The sequence below is a fragment of the Carlito syrichta genome, unplaced genomic scaffold (assembly GCF_000164805.1).
Source record: "Carlito syrichta isolate Samal-C Ts95f unplaced genomic scaffold, Tarsius_syrichta-2.0.1 Scaffold316427, whole genome shotgun sequence".
In the NCBI taxonomy this organism is placed as follows: Eukaryota; Metazoa; Chordata; class Mammalia; order Primates; family Tarsiidae; genus Carlito; species Carlito syrichta.
Genome location: NW_007260523.1, coordinates 261,022 through 277,239, shown reverse-complemented (window position 1 = coordinate 277,239; position 16,218 = coordinate 261,022). Strand labels below are relative to the sequence as shown.

General features: G+C 38.4%; 1 protein-coding gene across 1 annotated transcript in view; it reads right to left on the bottom strand.

Annotated features, from left to right (window-relative positions):
* RGSL1 (regulator of G protein signaling like 1) overlaps positions 1 to 16,218 on the bottom strand; it is a 100,651-nt gene that overhangs the window by 52,870 nt on the left and 31,563 nt on the right. Inside the window, exons 7-10 of the mRNA XM_008074404.2 lie at positions 11,631 to 11,693; positions 10,990 to 11,212; positions 8,117 to 8,224; positions 507 to 612 (exon numbers count right to left, since the gene is read on the bottom strand). Of these exons, the coding sequence (XP_008072595.1) occupies positions 507 to 612; positions 8,117 to 8,224; positions 10,990 to 11,212; positions 11,631 to 11,693 (500 nt within the window). The remainder of the gene's footprint in view (positions 1 to 506; positions 613 to 8,116; positions 8,225 to 10,989; positions 11,213 to 11,630; positions 11,694 to 16,218) is intronic.

Here is a 16,218-nt window from a genome sequence, read left to right as displayed (position 1 = left end):
TGTCACTGAAGGTGTTACCAAACTATGCAAAAATTTCCTGTGAGGGTCTTTTCTATTTAACAAACATTTAAAAACATTAACTATAATGTTTCTGGATTAGTACATAATCCAGAAAATACAAATAGGCGAGGAGACATGTACAAAGATGTTTACTGTGGTACCACTTATAGTAATAAAAAATTAAAGACAGTATAAATAATTTATAAAAAGAGTATGGTTAAATAAATTATGCTACATCCATAATATAGAAGGAGGTAGATCTATACATATTGACAGGAATAGACGTCCATAATAGCTTAAGTATAAAAAATTATTATATATATTACATGGTGCCAATTTTAGAAAATAATGATTAAAATACAAGCTATGCCTGTGAAATATGTATTATATATAGAAAAAGGTCTAAAAGCCTACACATAGAAAGATAAGTTCAGCATTCGATATATTGACTTTTTTAAAAAAACATATGGCTAGAGATGTTGTTGCAGTCAGATTCTATACCTTACCTGGGTCTCACTGAGGGCTTTCTTATACCAGTTCTTTTGAAGAAGGACAATTTCCTGGGTGTGGGTACAGCTGCCCTTGGTTCTTTGATGATTTCCACTGTAAAATCTTTAAAAAAATCACAGAGATTACCATGTTATAAGGAGTATAAAGGGACAAAGTAACAGACATTTATTGGACATTAAGTTCACATGGAAAAACCACTGTCCCAATTGCCACCATCTCAGGTTATTATTGCTGAGAACAGACTTAGAGATGACTGATACCCTTGACATGTTGACCATTAGACCTGGAGCCCACCTTTCTCAGAGAGACTGCTGAAACCAAGTCTGTTACACCTCTCCTCATTACATTCATTAACACCCAATATCATCCCTATTCCACCCAGCCATGTTTATTAGACCATACTCTACATGACATTCTGCCTTCCTTGTCATTGGTGAGAGTGCCTGAAGAGAGAAATGGCTCTAAAGACCAGTAGAGACAAGGGGATAGGCAGACACTGCTTTTAGGAAAACTTTTCAAATGGTATTCTAGCACACATTTTGTCTGATTCCCTACTGCCATTTAGAAACCATTATTCAAAAAAATATTTTTAAACATCATTATTGAAGAATAATAGATTTCATGCATCTCTATTATAAGAGCCCTTTCAGGTTAATTTTGTAGAAGAAAACATAGGCAATGAACACATCAAGGACAGGAATGTGTATTAGTTATCTCACTCTCGGAATTAGAACATGACCTAGTTACAATGTGGTCCATGTTTTAAAATGTTTATTAAGGCTTCTGGGCAAGATAGCAATGGAACAGGTCAGACTGTGAAAGTCTCTGCAAAAGTCAGTGTCCATAAAGACTCTCTGCATAAGTGGGTGTGTGCCGGTGGGTGAACGAAAGTCCATCTGAGGGGAGATGGGTTCATGCACCCAGGGCTTTCCTCCGGAGGTGACTGCAACCCACCACCACCCTGAGATTGGAGACCTGGATGTGCAGGATCATCTGCTGCTCTTGGGGCTCTTAAGAGGAGGCAGCAGAGAACAGTTGCCCCTCACCACCTGGCACCTGGCCCACGCCATCACCGGCAGCAGTAAACAGGGCACAAGCAGGAGGAACTGAGGAGAGGGTAAGTCGTGGAAATCTGGAATAAAGCTACAACACTGTCAAGAGACCTGTGACAGGACACCAAGGGGCGCCATCTTCTCAGTCCTGGGACCAGGCAGAGACTTGCATTGCCCCATCCAGCTCCACCCAGCCTCCATCTTGGGACCCAGAGGCTATTCCCTCATCGGACTCAGAGACAGACACCTCTCCTCCACACTGGAACAAGCTCAGACTTGTCAGATCTGAGTGGGAGACTTGACAGCAGCAGCAGCAAGTAGGGTGAGTTGGATCTGATCCATCCTCCTCCTACAGTAGTCCATGGGGCATCTGACCCATGCTGGAAGCAACCCTATCAGCCTGCCCTGAGAGCGGAGCCTGCCCTGAGAACAGAGGGGAGGGACTGGAGACCAGAGCAAAAAGGAGCCTGGAGTTACAGAAATGGCCACAGAGTTCTTCTTCTTCTCCTTCTTCTCCTTCTTCTCCTCCTTCTCCTCCTTCTCCTCCTCCTCCTCCTCCTCCTTCTTCTTCTTCTTCCTCTTCTTCCTCCTCTTCTTCCTCCTCCTCTTCCTCCTCTTCTTCCTCTTCTTCGTTTTTGTTTTAGTTTGGTTTTTTTCTTCTCTCTTTCTTTTTGTTTTTCTTTACGTTTCTGTACTCTCTTTGTTTCTGTTATTTTAGTGTTTTGTTTTTTGGGTTTTTTTTTTGGATTTTCTGTTTGCGTGTGGATATTTTTGAGGGAGAGTACACCAACGGGGTCGGGGGGGATATTTGTTTGCATGATTGTCTGTATGTTTTTGTCTTTTTTGTTTCTTCTGTCTTTGTTTGTTTCTCTATTTATTCATTAGTTATCTGTTTTCCCTCTTCTCTCTCTTCACCTTCCTTTCATCTCCCTCATTCCTTTTTCTGGTCTTTTCCCTTTTCCCCTTTTCTTATCTCATTTTACTTTCAGGTGGCAAACAGACACCCCCACTGCATGAACAGATTGTAAGGCAGTGGGAAGTAGGTTCCAGGGGGCCAAAACACTTATCAGTGGACACTGGGATCTGCAGATAGCTTCTGAATCACAGCTCCTACCTTAATTAAATCTCAAAACTGCAAAAAGCACAGCCCCCTATCCCCAGTCCAGCTTCAGAATTGAACAAAACCAGAGGATCTACATATGGATGAATAGAAGATTGAGCAAACAGAAGTAAAAGCTACCTCCCCATCCCTAAACAACAGAATTAAACAAGAGGTTAAAAAAAAAAAAAGATGGGGGGGGCAGAAATCTACACAAATGAAGAAAACCAAAGGAAGACTATGAGTCTCACACAGACCCCTGGGAGGTCAGCCACTGAGAATACAGACTTTGGAATGCAAACAATGAAGAGCCCCCAGAATGACTGATCTCTAACCACAAATCCAGTTATCAAGATATTAATAGACAGAAGAAATAGAAATGAAGAGAGACAAGAGGAAATAAAGAAGGAGTTGAGATAACAGCAATAAAGAATACAGTGAATGAATAAATAAACTGATAAGCATGGAAAGCAGAATTAACCAAGCAGAAGAAAGAATCTCAGAGCTTGAGGACCAAAATATGGAACTAAAATGTTTATTAAATAGTACATACTCCCATAGGAAATTTTGTGTAGCTTAGTCATACTTTCAGTGACAGAACGCATTCAAAAAGGAATGAAAACAACATAAGTATATGTGTATCTAAATAAATGCAATTAAATAAGTTTAAAAAAACATAAAATATAGAACACTATATATGAAATAAAAAATAAAAACCAAACCAAAGCAAAAACTCTCCCAATACAAAACACCTAGAAATACTGGATAAAAAAATAACACACTTTCAAAGTGATAAGTAAACCTGTAAAACATTCAGACAAAACAAAATAAAAACATAGAAATTAGAAACAAAGAGGATGCTAAAAATCAGAAAGGCAAATTTATAATAATAACATTTTATAGAGGCATTTACAACATTAAAGTGACAACGGGACACAAGACAAAGCCTTTAGGAAACGGGTAAAACTTTGGTCACTGCTTTTAGTCTCAAGACATTGACAATTATGTGAATTGTTACTGAGAAATTTAGCAGGGCTTTTGGCAGATTCTCAGGGCAGAAGGGGCAAAAATTGCAACACAGCAAAGGAGAAGAGGCCCAGATAAACATTTCAGTCTTTCAATTGGAACTTCAAAGAATAAGGAAAACCAGAAATTGCTCATCATCAACGGGAATGAAAAGTAGCTTTAAACCAACTCAGTCCTTGAATTGATTAAGGTTGTCTGGATTGCAACTAGTTTAGTGTATGTCAGAAGTAAAATAAAATCCTCTCTAGAGGAAAGTAACTTTACCCAGAGCCTCAATTTATCTCTACAAATTTTCACCAACAATGTTCACAAATCAAGCAAAAATAGCAAGGTGTTTAAAAAAGACTTGACCAAAAACCAAGAGGAAAAAAAAATCTGACATTTAAAATAAGCACAGGATGGCTGGGTGTGGTGGCTCACGCCTATAGTCCTAGCACTTTGGAAGGCCGAGGTGAGGGGATTGCCTGAGCCCACAGGTTCGAGACCAGCCTGGGTCACTTAGTGAGACCTCATCTCTACAATAAATAAAAAAATTAGCTGGGTGTGGTGGCGCGTGCCTGTAGTTCCAGTTACTTGGAAGACTGAGGCAGAAGGATCACCTGAGCCCAGCAGGTCGGAGCTATGGTGGCTGAGAGTGAGACGCTTGAGTGACAGAGTGAGACTCCTCAAAAAAAAAAAAGGCACAGGAAATCAAATATAAACTTTATAATGACTATTATTATTATAATTCAAGTAATTACAAGACAAAAGGGGAAATATCAAAATAGACTGAATATTATAAAAAGAAAAAAATGGAAATTCTAGATATAAAAAGCCTAATAACTGAAAGTTGAAAATTAAGAACTGTTCTACAAATCGACCTTCCATATGACCCCACAATCCCCCTACTGGGAATATACCTGGACGAACTCAAGTCACTCTATAAAAAAGATACCTGCACACGTATGTTTATTGCAGCATTGTTCACAATAGCAAGAACCTGGAACCAACTGTGCTGCCCATCAGAAGAGAACTGGATAAAAAAAGTGTGGGACCTATACACAATGGAATATCACGCAGCCATAAAGAACAAAATCATGAACTTCGCAGCAACCTGGATGGAATTAGAGTTTATAATACTGAGTGATCTCTCACAGAAACAAAAAGCTGAATATCACAAGTTCTCACTCATAAGTGGACCTTGAACAACTACTGTAATACTATAAGAAAAGGATTGGCAGTAGCGGGAAACTGTGGGAGGGGGAGGTGGGATTGACAGTAATCGATATCTGCCTGGGGTAGGGGGGCAAACCTCATCAACGAGGGTAACTGCACAATGAATATTTGTATACCTCACCCTGAATTGTACCCCACAATTTTAAAATAAAAATTAAAAGAGAAAAAAAAAGAAAATTAAGAATTAATAGATGAGTTCAATGAAAAATTATATACACGGCTAAAAGAAAATATTATTGAACTAGGAATTAAATGAAAAAGACATATCCAGACTGAAACACATGGAGGAGAAACAAAAAGATGAAAAATGCAAAAAAAAAGTATATAGCATATAGTTAAAATGTCACAAATATATGTAATAAAATGATCAGAATAAGAAAAGAGATAGAACGGAGCAGGAAAAATACTTGAAGAGATAACTAAAAGCGTTCTAAAACTGACAAAGGACATCAAGTCAAAAAAGTTCTAAAACTATAAGCAGCATGAAAACTTAGGTATAGTAAAATTAGATAAAAACAAAGATAAAGAGAAATTATAGAGAAAAAAAAGAGAAATACTTCCTTCTACTATACAGTGTCAATGCAAACTGGCATTTGACTCCTCATAGTGAACTAAGAAAGCCAAGAGACAGGGGGTAACATCTTCAAAGTGCTGAAAGAAAGCAACTCCAACAAAAATTCTACACATTCAGTAACTATGTTCTTCAAAAGTAAAAGCAAAATACAGACATTTTTCAGATGTACACTAAAGGAACTATTAAAGGGATTTCTTTAGGCCTAGAGAAAATAATTCTGGTTGGCATTTTGAGAGAATAAGAATCAATGGAAAAAAGAAAAAATTTAATTATGTGAGTAAACCTAAATGAATATTGACTTATAAAACAATAATACCTATGCAGTACTAATTAGTATGAGAAGTACTAATTTACATTAAGCTTTAATATGTCAAGGGCACACTTGGAAATCTATATAGTAACCACTAAAAGAAGAAGAAAACATATAGAACTAACACATAAACAGAGGAAAAATATAGAGTTATTGACCTTAACTCCCCAACACTTTAATCTAAAAGAAAACTAAAAGGAGAGAAAAAGAAATATAGAATAGCAAGGTGATCTCTCACAGAAACAAAAAGCTGAGTATCACAAGTTCTCACTCATAAGTGGACCTTGAACAACTACAGTAATACTATAAAAAAAGAATTGACAGTAGCAGGAAACTGCGGATGGGGGGAGGGAGGAGAGGTGGGATTGACAGTAGAAAATAGAAAATAATAAGGGTTCCAAAATGGCAGAACAGAAGCAACCTGGGATTAACTCCCTCACCATAGAAAATCAAAGACAGATATACAGCACTGATATTATTGCCAGAAATATCCCAAAACTCAAATATGAAATTGAGGCAGTTCCCAGGGTCACAGAGAAGTGAAAAAAGCTGTGCAGGTGGCAAGAGAATTAGACTTCCACAACTGTGACAGGCCTCCTCCTATTCTGTTCAGCACCAACTATGTGAAAAATTTCCCCTCAACTCACAGTTTCTACTTTGGATAAAGTGAAATTAAGATGGACAACCAGCTTCCCCACCATCTCTGGTTCCTGGGTGGAACCCTACCTTAACACATGGAAAACACTGAGAGTACCTGAAGAGAGAAATGTCCCTGAGGACAGGCAGAGACAAGGGGATAGTCAGCTAGTCTGGGCAGCATTTCAATATGCAATATAGATATAAATGTGTCTCTGTGTGTACACAGACACAAACATTCATGTTCTCTATCTCTGTCCATTGAAAAGACTTGATTGCAGTGATACCCTAGTATCTAACCTCATTCCTGGATCTTGGATTCTGAGTACAATTCTCTAAGAAAAGGAACCAGGATCTTTTGTGAAATAGCTGATTCAAGGGCTAAAGCAAGAGAAGTACAAGATGAGCCTGGGAGACACATCTCATATAAGAAAGCAAGAACATGCCCAAGATACATGTTAAAAGGAGACAGAAGCCAGCTTGAAGGGGGTTCCACTGACCAAACTGGGGACAGTTTGAGCATCAAAATAAATAATGGTAGTAATGAATTATAGCCCATTGAATAAAACAAGGAAAACAATGAGTTCATACTCATTGTAAAGACACAAATGAGTACGTTGAAAATATGATGAAGAATGAGATGTTTACAAAATTTTAAAGTATACTCTTCCCCATGGTACCTATTAATTATAAAGGGGAAAATATTAAATGCATGGTGTACCCCATTACCCAAGCGATCAAAGGGAATATCATCAGTAATGGAACAAAGTAACATTGTGTACCACTTATTGCAAAGAAAAGAACTACAGGTAGATTGTTTCTGCCTGCTCTTCCCTCTTGAGAGTGTACTATTCTTTGCTTAATAAAGCTACTTGCTTCTTTTGCACACAAAAAAAGAAAAAGAAAAAGAACTGCAAGGATATTTCTTTATAAGCTAAATGTATAACCTGAATCTAATGATTAGAAAACATCAGATAAACACAAATTGAGGGATGTCTGTAAAAATAGGCTTGCAATCTTCATAAGAGCTAAGGATATAAAAGTCAAAGAAAATCTGAGGAACTCTTCCAATTGAGGGATAGGATGGTGACATTTGGTAAAACTTGAATTTTGTCTAAAGATTAAATGGTAGTAATACATCAGTGTTAATTTCCTGATTCTGATCACTGTATGGTAGCTTTGTGGGAGAATGTCCTTGTTTGTGGAAAGTATACACTAAAGTATTTGAGCTCCCTCTGGCAGCTGCTTCAGCCAAAGGAAACTGTTTGAACCAAGGCTATATCCTCCCCAGGGGCATTTATATCCCATGTGGGTCAATGTGGAGTAAAAAAATCCAAATTCCTTGCCTCACTGAGGGTCAACTCTGAAGGGCCACCTAGTTCTAGAGTTTCCTGTGATATCTTCTGAGACCTGTTGTGACACCTTACTTCCTCCCTTATAGGTACTGTTCCTAATAACATTCCCTACCAAACTTGACAAAAGATGAATCCACATTATTTAAAAACCCAGAGTGATAACTAAATTTTTTAAAAAGTAGAAATGAACAGTCTTCATCATCATCATCTTCATTTATATTTCATTTCCATCAAAGCATGATTCCTCTTTTGGCTTATGCGCCTTGAGTTAAGAGAATTTCTTTTAAATTTGAAAAAAACCTAAGTGCATCAAATCTATCACCGAATTTAAACACTTGCCTGTCTGAGGTGCTTTCTTACAATATATTTTGTAGTCATCACTGATCTTCTCTACGGCCATCTTTGGATTCTTATAGCAGAGTTCCTCGAAGGACATTTTGTTTATGTCTGCGAAGTAAGGAAAAGAGAAAAAGAGTCTAGTTGTCCACTCTAGATTCAAAGGTTTATATATTTTTGTTGAAGGTATTGCCTTTAAAATGTTCTTTAAATAAGCCAATAGTGTTTCAATTGAATATTTACATAAAGAATACAAGTTACTTAAGTCAAATTATGAGCAAGGACATATAACTTCCTCTCTCCTCCAGTATGGGAGAATTCTGCCTTTCTAAGGGAAAATGGACTCATAGAGATTTTCTACCTGAGAGATGTGACTTGAAAGACTTACTAATTGTTAATTCATACATATGAACGTTGACCCCATTCAGAGCAACCATGTGTTGAGGGGAGGAGTAGCAAAAGCATTTCAAGCATTCTGCTATTCCTTCAAAGAATTTTATGTACCTAAAAATAATAATTTCATGGCAAATAACATGCTATGCTATATTTTCTCTTTCTTAGCTCTGACTTTGGGAATTGCTTTCAGAATTAACAGCTCCTATATCTGAATGCCACTGATAGTTGCAAATGATTGTCCTTTGGAGTGGATTGTTTTTTCTAGAAACAGCCATATGTCATTTTTAATTATGTGTGATTAATTGAGAGGAAATACCTTTTTGTGGCCAAAATATGGTGGGACAATTAGGCTGAGATAGTAAGAGAAGTTTTAATGATGCTCTGGGCAGTAGCAACACCTTTCCTTCTACAAGGTGAAATATTCATTTGTGTTCTGAGTTTGGGGTCATACAGTCCATCTAATTGCACAGAGTTCTCCTGGAACGCTCCAAGCAGTCCAGTTCGTTCTGAAGCTACACTGCTGCACCTAGAAGGAATGCTGGAGGGTGGACCCCTGGATGTCAGTTGTCCTTATGTCAGCTGTCGTCATCGTCATCGTCATCATCATCATCGTCGTCGTCGTCATATATCAGTCAGGGGAACCTGGCCATATGTGGCAAGAGTAGTGGAAGGTATCTATAATAAATCCAGGTTTCCAGTCTTGTATCAATTTCTCCCTTGCTGAGAAACTTTGGGCAAGTCTTTTCACCTTTCTGGAGCCCAGTTTTCCCTACATGAAAGACAAGAACATTCTAGCTCTGAGAGTTTCTGATACAGCTTGAGCGGAGACATCAGCCTACCTGAGGGCTTGGCAAAATGCAAAGAAGTCCTTATATCAGGGCTTCTTATATCAGGCAAGGCTTATGCTCCAAAAACAACAGTGATAGAAAGAGTAAGGATGTGTATTGTGGAGAAAGACAAGGACTCTCCATGGAGGATGGTCCACACTCTTCCTGCCTACCCTGGCACTCTATAGCCACCAAAGTCATGCCCATTGCCTTGCATGTGTGATGAAATTTACCAAATATCTTTTCTTCTACTTTTGTTTTGATTCCTGGGAGAGATTCTAAGATCCTCAGGTTTTAAAGAAAGGGTGGAACTTCTAAGGTAAACAAGAGGGCCTGTTCATGCTAGATTTACATAACTCATGCCCAAGCATAGTTCTGAGGGGCAAGCTTTCAGGGCATCTTGCTTTGTATATAGAGTGCACATTAAAGTTTTAAAAAATATTTGGATTTTACATTTTCCCAACAGTCCAACAGGTATCATTTATTTAGTACCTATTTGTCATGTAAATATATTACCTCTAATCCTCTCAACAACACTGTAAAGTAGAGGTCATTATCCCCACTCTATGTATGAAGAAATGAAGTCCAGAGAGATGGAGTAATTTTCCTGAGCTCACAGAGCAAATGAATAGCACAAACTGAATTTTCAAAGCTTTTGCTTACTCCTACTCTATCTATTTTTCAAAGTATAGGTCATGACTCATTAACATGCCAAAAAAATAAGTTGAGTCACTGTCAGATTTTATAAAATAGAATAGAGGCCAGAGTTTATCATCTTTCATAATAGGGTAGATATTGCTTTGTGAATTTTTTTCCATACATATGTGCACACATATACCCAGGCATATGTTTAAGAAATCATAAGGTCAAATGTATTTACTGTGGATTCCAACTGCCTTAACATAATTAAGGAAGTGTGCTCAATTTGAATGATAATGGTTAACATTTACAGTATTGAACTCTTATTATTGCCAAACATTATACTAATAGCTTTCATAGATTATCTCAGGTCACCTGCACAACAAGTCTGTTATTATTCCTACTTACAGATGAGGAAACTGGGTTTTAAAGGGAATTTAAGTACATTGCTCAAGTATACACAGTCAATAGGAGAGCAGGGATATAACACAAACTTCTCAGACAGCACAGCTTTGTGCTCCTAACTATGTCTCTCCATTGCCTGCATGTGTTGGTGTGTTATATCAGGGAAAGGAGTGGCTGTTAAAAAATACATGCACAGAAATGCCTCTGAACTTGGTTATAAAGGAGGTGTGATGAGGTGGAACATGCTTATCAGATGCATGAAATGAAGTATTCAGCAGTGTTAGCTCTTGTGGGCAAAAGTCTGGCAAACTTGAGCACTCTGGCTCCCTCGGTTCATGTAGGGACCTTTGCAGTCAGTCTGAGTTTAGATTTTGACTCTGCGACTTACAGTGTGTGAACTTGGGAAGGTCACTTCTTCTTTGTACTTCAGTTATTTAGTAGGTAACTTATAGGTTATTTTGAAGATCAAACAAGGTAATCATTGCATTGCACAGTACTGACACATAGTAAATAATCAGTAAATGTTAATTAATATTGATTAATAATTAATATTTCCTATGGGTAATTGCCTATAGGTAATAGTCAAAAAATTACGATGACTGCTCTTACCTGTTAGAAACACTGGAGACGTCAGCTCTACCTGGAGAGACCCTCCTTGTTTCAAATCCTCAGTAGCTATCTTTTGCCACTGCATGGAGTCCATTTCCTCCATGTTAGCCAAAGCCTGACTTAACTCCAGAGATTTCTGAATCCTCTTATAAAGAAAAATGTTCTCTTCTTCACTTATAGATTCTCTTTTACGCCACCTGGTACTGACGAACCTGTTCTGAGTCTCAGAGAAGAAGGTAAGAGGAAGACAGTATTTGTTGCAGGAACTTAACAAGAAGCAATTGTTTTGTAATGATTCTGTTGTTCATGCCTCCCTGTCACACAATCTTATGTAGATTGTTTTCAATTGTTAAGAATCTTTGCTGCTTTATATGCTAATTTCCACCCTCTTTTAATCAAACCCATTTTCTATAAGGGAGAAATTCTATATGAATTGTGACTTCTTCAAAGTCAGATTATACACTCAGTCTTTCTCCTTGGGAGGTTTATCTTTAGAACATCAGAGACCATATTAATCTCTGGTTGCCTCCAGGAAAAGTAAAAATTTCATTTACTTTAACACTTAAGTCTTCTTAAACAGCATCTACTCTCTCTTTTTCCCTCAATCTCATGATTCTTTCCCAACCCAAAGTCCCTCCTACTGTAAAAATGAGAAACCAGTGGTCCTCTTGATCTAGGAATTCATCATACCAAGGGCTGAGTATCTGAAAACCAAACACAGCATAAGTATTATGAAGTAGGTGGTCAGCTTGCTGCATATTTCCAGCTTGTGTTCACCTAAGAGCAGAGTGGGCTGAAGATTCTGGATTCTCTGATTTGAAGAGCTAATGGAACAGTGAACATTAGCTATGACCATCAGGAGGCATTCCTGTATCTCTCTGAATAGGGCAGTACACACAGCCTCTGTCTAAATCTTACAGAATAGTAACAAATATTTATTTAAGAAGAGAGAGTGCTAGAGAGAGCAAATGTAGTCCAAAGGCATCCTTTTTAAAGCATCCACTCTGGTAATAATGGCATTAATCCATTTATTTATGAGGGCAGTGTTCTCATAACCTAACCACCTCTTAAATCTCTCACCTCTCAACACGGTTGGTTTCTTAAGAAACAATGCTTCATAGAGCATTTCCTATTAAAATAAATAACCAGATATACATCAAAATAATAAATATAATAAAACAGCATCTAAACATCCTATAATTGCTTTTTGTTATAATATACTAGGATTTTCTTAAGAATTGAGCATATCCGTCACTCGATAAACCCTCCTGGCCCCCTCTACAGAGCAGTGTGTGATGAATAGACCAAGAATCTGTGAAATTTTTTTTCTGTAAAGGGTCAGATAGTTAATATTCTATGTTGTATGGGCTATTGGTCTCTGTTGTAATTACTTAACTGTATAGTTGTAGTACATGACAATAAACAAATGGGCACAGCTGTATTATAATACAAAAACTTTACTCATGAAAACGAAAATTTGAATTCCATATAATAACCATGTGTCATGATATGTTCTTCTTTTGATATGTTTTTTACCATAGAAAATGTACAATCATTCTTAACTCACTGAGCATGCAAATATAGGTGGTAAGCTGGATTTGGCTCCCAGACTGTAGTTTGCTAACCTCAAAATAGACTGAGCAGGAATCTGGACACTGGCTCTGCACTTGTCAGTAAACACCAGCGAGACCTTAGAACACTGTCCATCATGTGTACACTAAGGGGGGATGGAGAATGAGAGAACTTCTAGTGTCCTAGTCTATGATTCTATGGGTCTGACAAAGGATCAGAAAAGAACAAACGTTTGTGCACCTGATAATTGCCAGACACTGTGTATATGGTGTTTGTTTTTGAGGGAGCCATTATGATCCCCAATACACTGATGAGAAAGTCAAGGATTAGAAAGCAATGTCAACATGACGGCCATTAGAAGCTCCTAGCATTCCCTGCCCCCGACACACACTCAAAACAACAAGAAAAAACTACATTTTAATGAAAACAATTTTTTAAAAAAGTGCTTCAGTATATCAAAGGAGTAACAGAAACCCAGTGAGCACAGAAACTCAAGATAGCCACATAGAGAAAGAAAAAAAAATACCAGACCTCCACCATCCCATCTCCTAACCTGGATCAGCTGGGAACCAGTAAAAACTTCTCTCTGTCACAAAAAGGTAAGCAAGAAGATCCCAGCAGCCCCTATTCACATCTTGGACGCCTACAGACCTCAACACTGCAGTTCTCACAGGCACTAAGTTCAGCAGAAGCTTCCTGGAGTCCACACAGCTATACTCTTCCCAGAGAAGAAGTTGATACTGTGCCCTGCACAACTTCTGTGCTATGCCATGCTGAAACCAGAACTACTGCTGTAGCGTGTCTTGCTCCGGTGGCAAGTTGCCGTGGCACCCTTTCATCCCTGAGGGTAAATCACAGCAAACCACCTCCATCTAGTGGCCTGACATCCCAAGCCTATTTGTCAACAGCTGCTACAGTCTTCCTTCTGGGGCCAAGCTGTAGTTGAACTGTTCCACCTTCTCCTCCCCTCCCCTTCGGCCTGGACCTGAAATTGCACTCCCTCCTGGGAAAATGGTGTTTTTGCAGAATCACTCCATCTCCCTCTCTCAGCTGCAGCTGTTCTCTGCCCCTAGAGCCCCGAGATGAAAACATGTACTGCCCCCTGAGAAAACAGTGCATTGGTGGAGTTATCCCATAAACCTTCCCAGTAGCTTCTGAGTCCTGCACCTGTGAATTGGAACCAAAGTGGCACACTTTCTCCTGGGGAAAGGGTGCTTTAGAACTACTCCAGCTACCTTTTACAGTCACTGCTGCACACTGGCCCCCTGTGCTGAAGCTGAAGCAAGGCTTCCTGGGGGAACTAGTGTCTTGGCCACCCAGAGCAGTCATGTCCCTTTGTGCCAGAATGGAAGAGGTATCCTGCCTTCTGGGAAAACAGTACCTTGGCTACCCAGAAAAGCCATGTCTCCCCAGTGCCTAAGGTAAATCAGAGCCCTGCCTCCTAGGATATGGTGCCGTAGCCATCTAGAGTGGTCTTGCACCTCAGTACCTAAGCTGAAATGTTGCCCTACATCTAGGAAAACCATCTAGGCTGACCAGAACAGTCACATCCCCCAAGCCTGAGCTGAAGGGGCACATTACCTCCTGGGGAATCAGTGCCTCAGTTGATCTGAGCAGCTATGCATGCCAGGGCTGAGCTGACACAGTACTCCAGGTCCCAGAGAAACTGAGCAGTGGCTAAGCTGAGACACCCACCTTACAGGTCAAACAATTCTAGTACTTTGTTTACCTGGTGCTAGCCTAACCCCTGGAGTCTGAGTTGCTGAGACATTCTTTTCCTCAGGGAGTGGAAATCAGGAAAACAATTCACAATATGAATAAAAAAATCCAACAAAAAGATAGGTATAAAATGACCAAACAAATTCTACAGCTAAAGAATTCAATGAGTAAAATTGTAAAAGCACAATAAAGAGCTTCAACAGTAAAGTTGAACAAGCAGAAGAAATAATCTCTGAGCTTGAAGGTAGATTATTTCAATTACCCAGTGAAGGAGGGAAGAAAAGAAAAAAGAATGAAAAGGAGTGAAGAAAACCTACAAGTCTTGAATATTTGTAGTATGAGAGTTACAGGAGAAGAAATGTAAAAAGGCATAGAAAACCTATTTAATTAAATAACAGCTGAAAACTCTCCAAGTCTTGGGAAAGATATAGACATCAAGAACCAGAAAGCTCAAGTGTCTCTAAGTAGATTCATTTCAAAAAGGTCTTCCTCAGAGCACATTATAGTCAAATTGTCAAAGATCAAAGATAGAGAGAAAATTCTAAAAATAGCAAGAGAAAAACATCAAGACATAGCTAAGGAAATCCTAATCCGCATTAGACTAACAGCAGATTTCTTGCCAGAAACCTTGCAGGTTAGTAAAGAATGGAATGATATATTAAAAGTGCTGGCAGAATAAAAATTATCAGCCAAGAATACTATACCTAGTAAAGTTGCTTTTGAGAATGAGGGTGACAAAACCCTTCCAGATAAGCAAAAACAGAGAATGTGTTATCACTAGACCAACCTTACAAGAAATGCTTTAGGGAGTTCTATATTTGGATATGAAAAGATGATAATAACCATCATGAAAGCATGGAAAAGTATAAAATTCACTGGTAGAGCAGATACACACAAGAGAAAGATAAAAGAATAAAAACTTATTACTATAGGAAACCACCAAGCTACAATGATGGAAGAGAGAAAGACAGAAGCAAAGAACATACAAGCAACCAGAAAATGATAAACAAAATGACATGAGTAAGTCCTCATCTATCAATAATAACCTTGAATGCAAATATATATCCCCAACCTATAAGATAGAGACTAGATGAATGGGGAAAAAAATGATCCAACTATATGCTGTCTATAGAATCTTTATCTGTAAAAATACCTGTAGACTGAAAGAATGAAAAAGATATTCCATGCCAACATAAACCAAAAGTGAGCAAGAGTAGCTAAACACATAATAGAAAAAACAGACTTTATGTCAAAAATGGCACACAAAAAAAGAACAAAGAAGGCCATTATAAAATAATAAAAAGATCAACTCAGCAAAAGAATAAAACATTTGCCAATGTATACGCACCCAACACTGGAACACTCAGATACACAGCAAATATAAGATCTAGTCTGGGCATGGTAGTTCATGTGTAATCCCAGTATCGTAGGTGACCAAAGTGGGAGGATCACTTGAGGCCAGGAATTCAAGACCAGCCAGGGCAACATAGTAAGACCCTGTCTCTACAAACATTTTGTTTTTAAAAGTTAGCTAGGCATGATGGCATGTGTTTATAGCTCCAGGTATTCAGGAGGCTGAGATGAAAAGATCACCTGAGCCTACAAATTTGAGGCTGCTGTGAGATATGATCCTGCCACTGCATACCAGCCTGGGTGACAGAGTAAGACCCTATCTCAAAAAAGAAAAAAACCTCAAGTATTATTTGCTGTAAAGGGAATGAGAGAGATGTGCAATCTAATAAGTTAATACTTAGAAATTTAACACCCCACTCTCAGCATGGGATAGATCATCTAGACAGAAAATCTAAAAACAAAAACAACAATGAATTTAAACTGCACTTTGAACCCAATGGATCTAATAGATATTTACAGAACATTTCATTCAATAGTGGCAGGATACCATTATTGTCACCAGCACATGGAACATTCTTTAGCTTA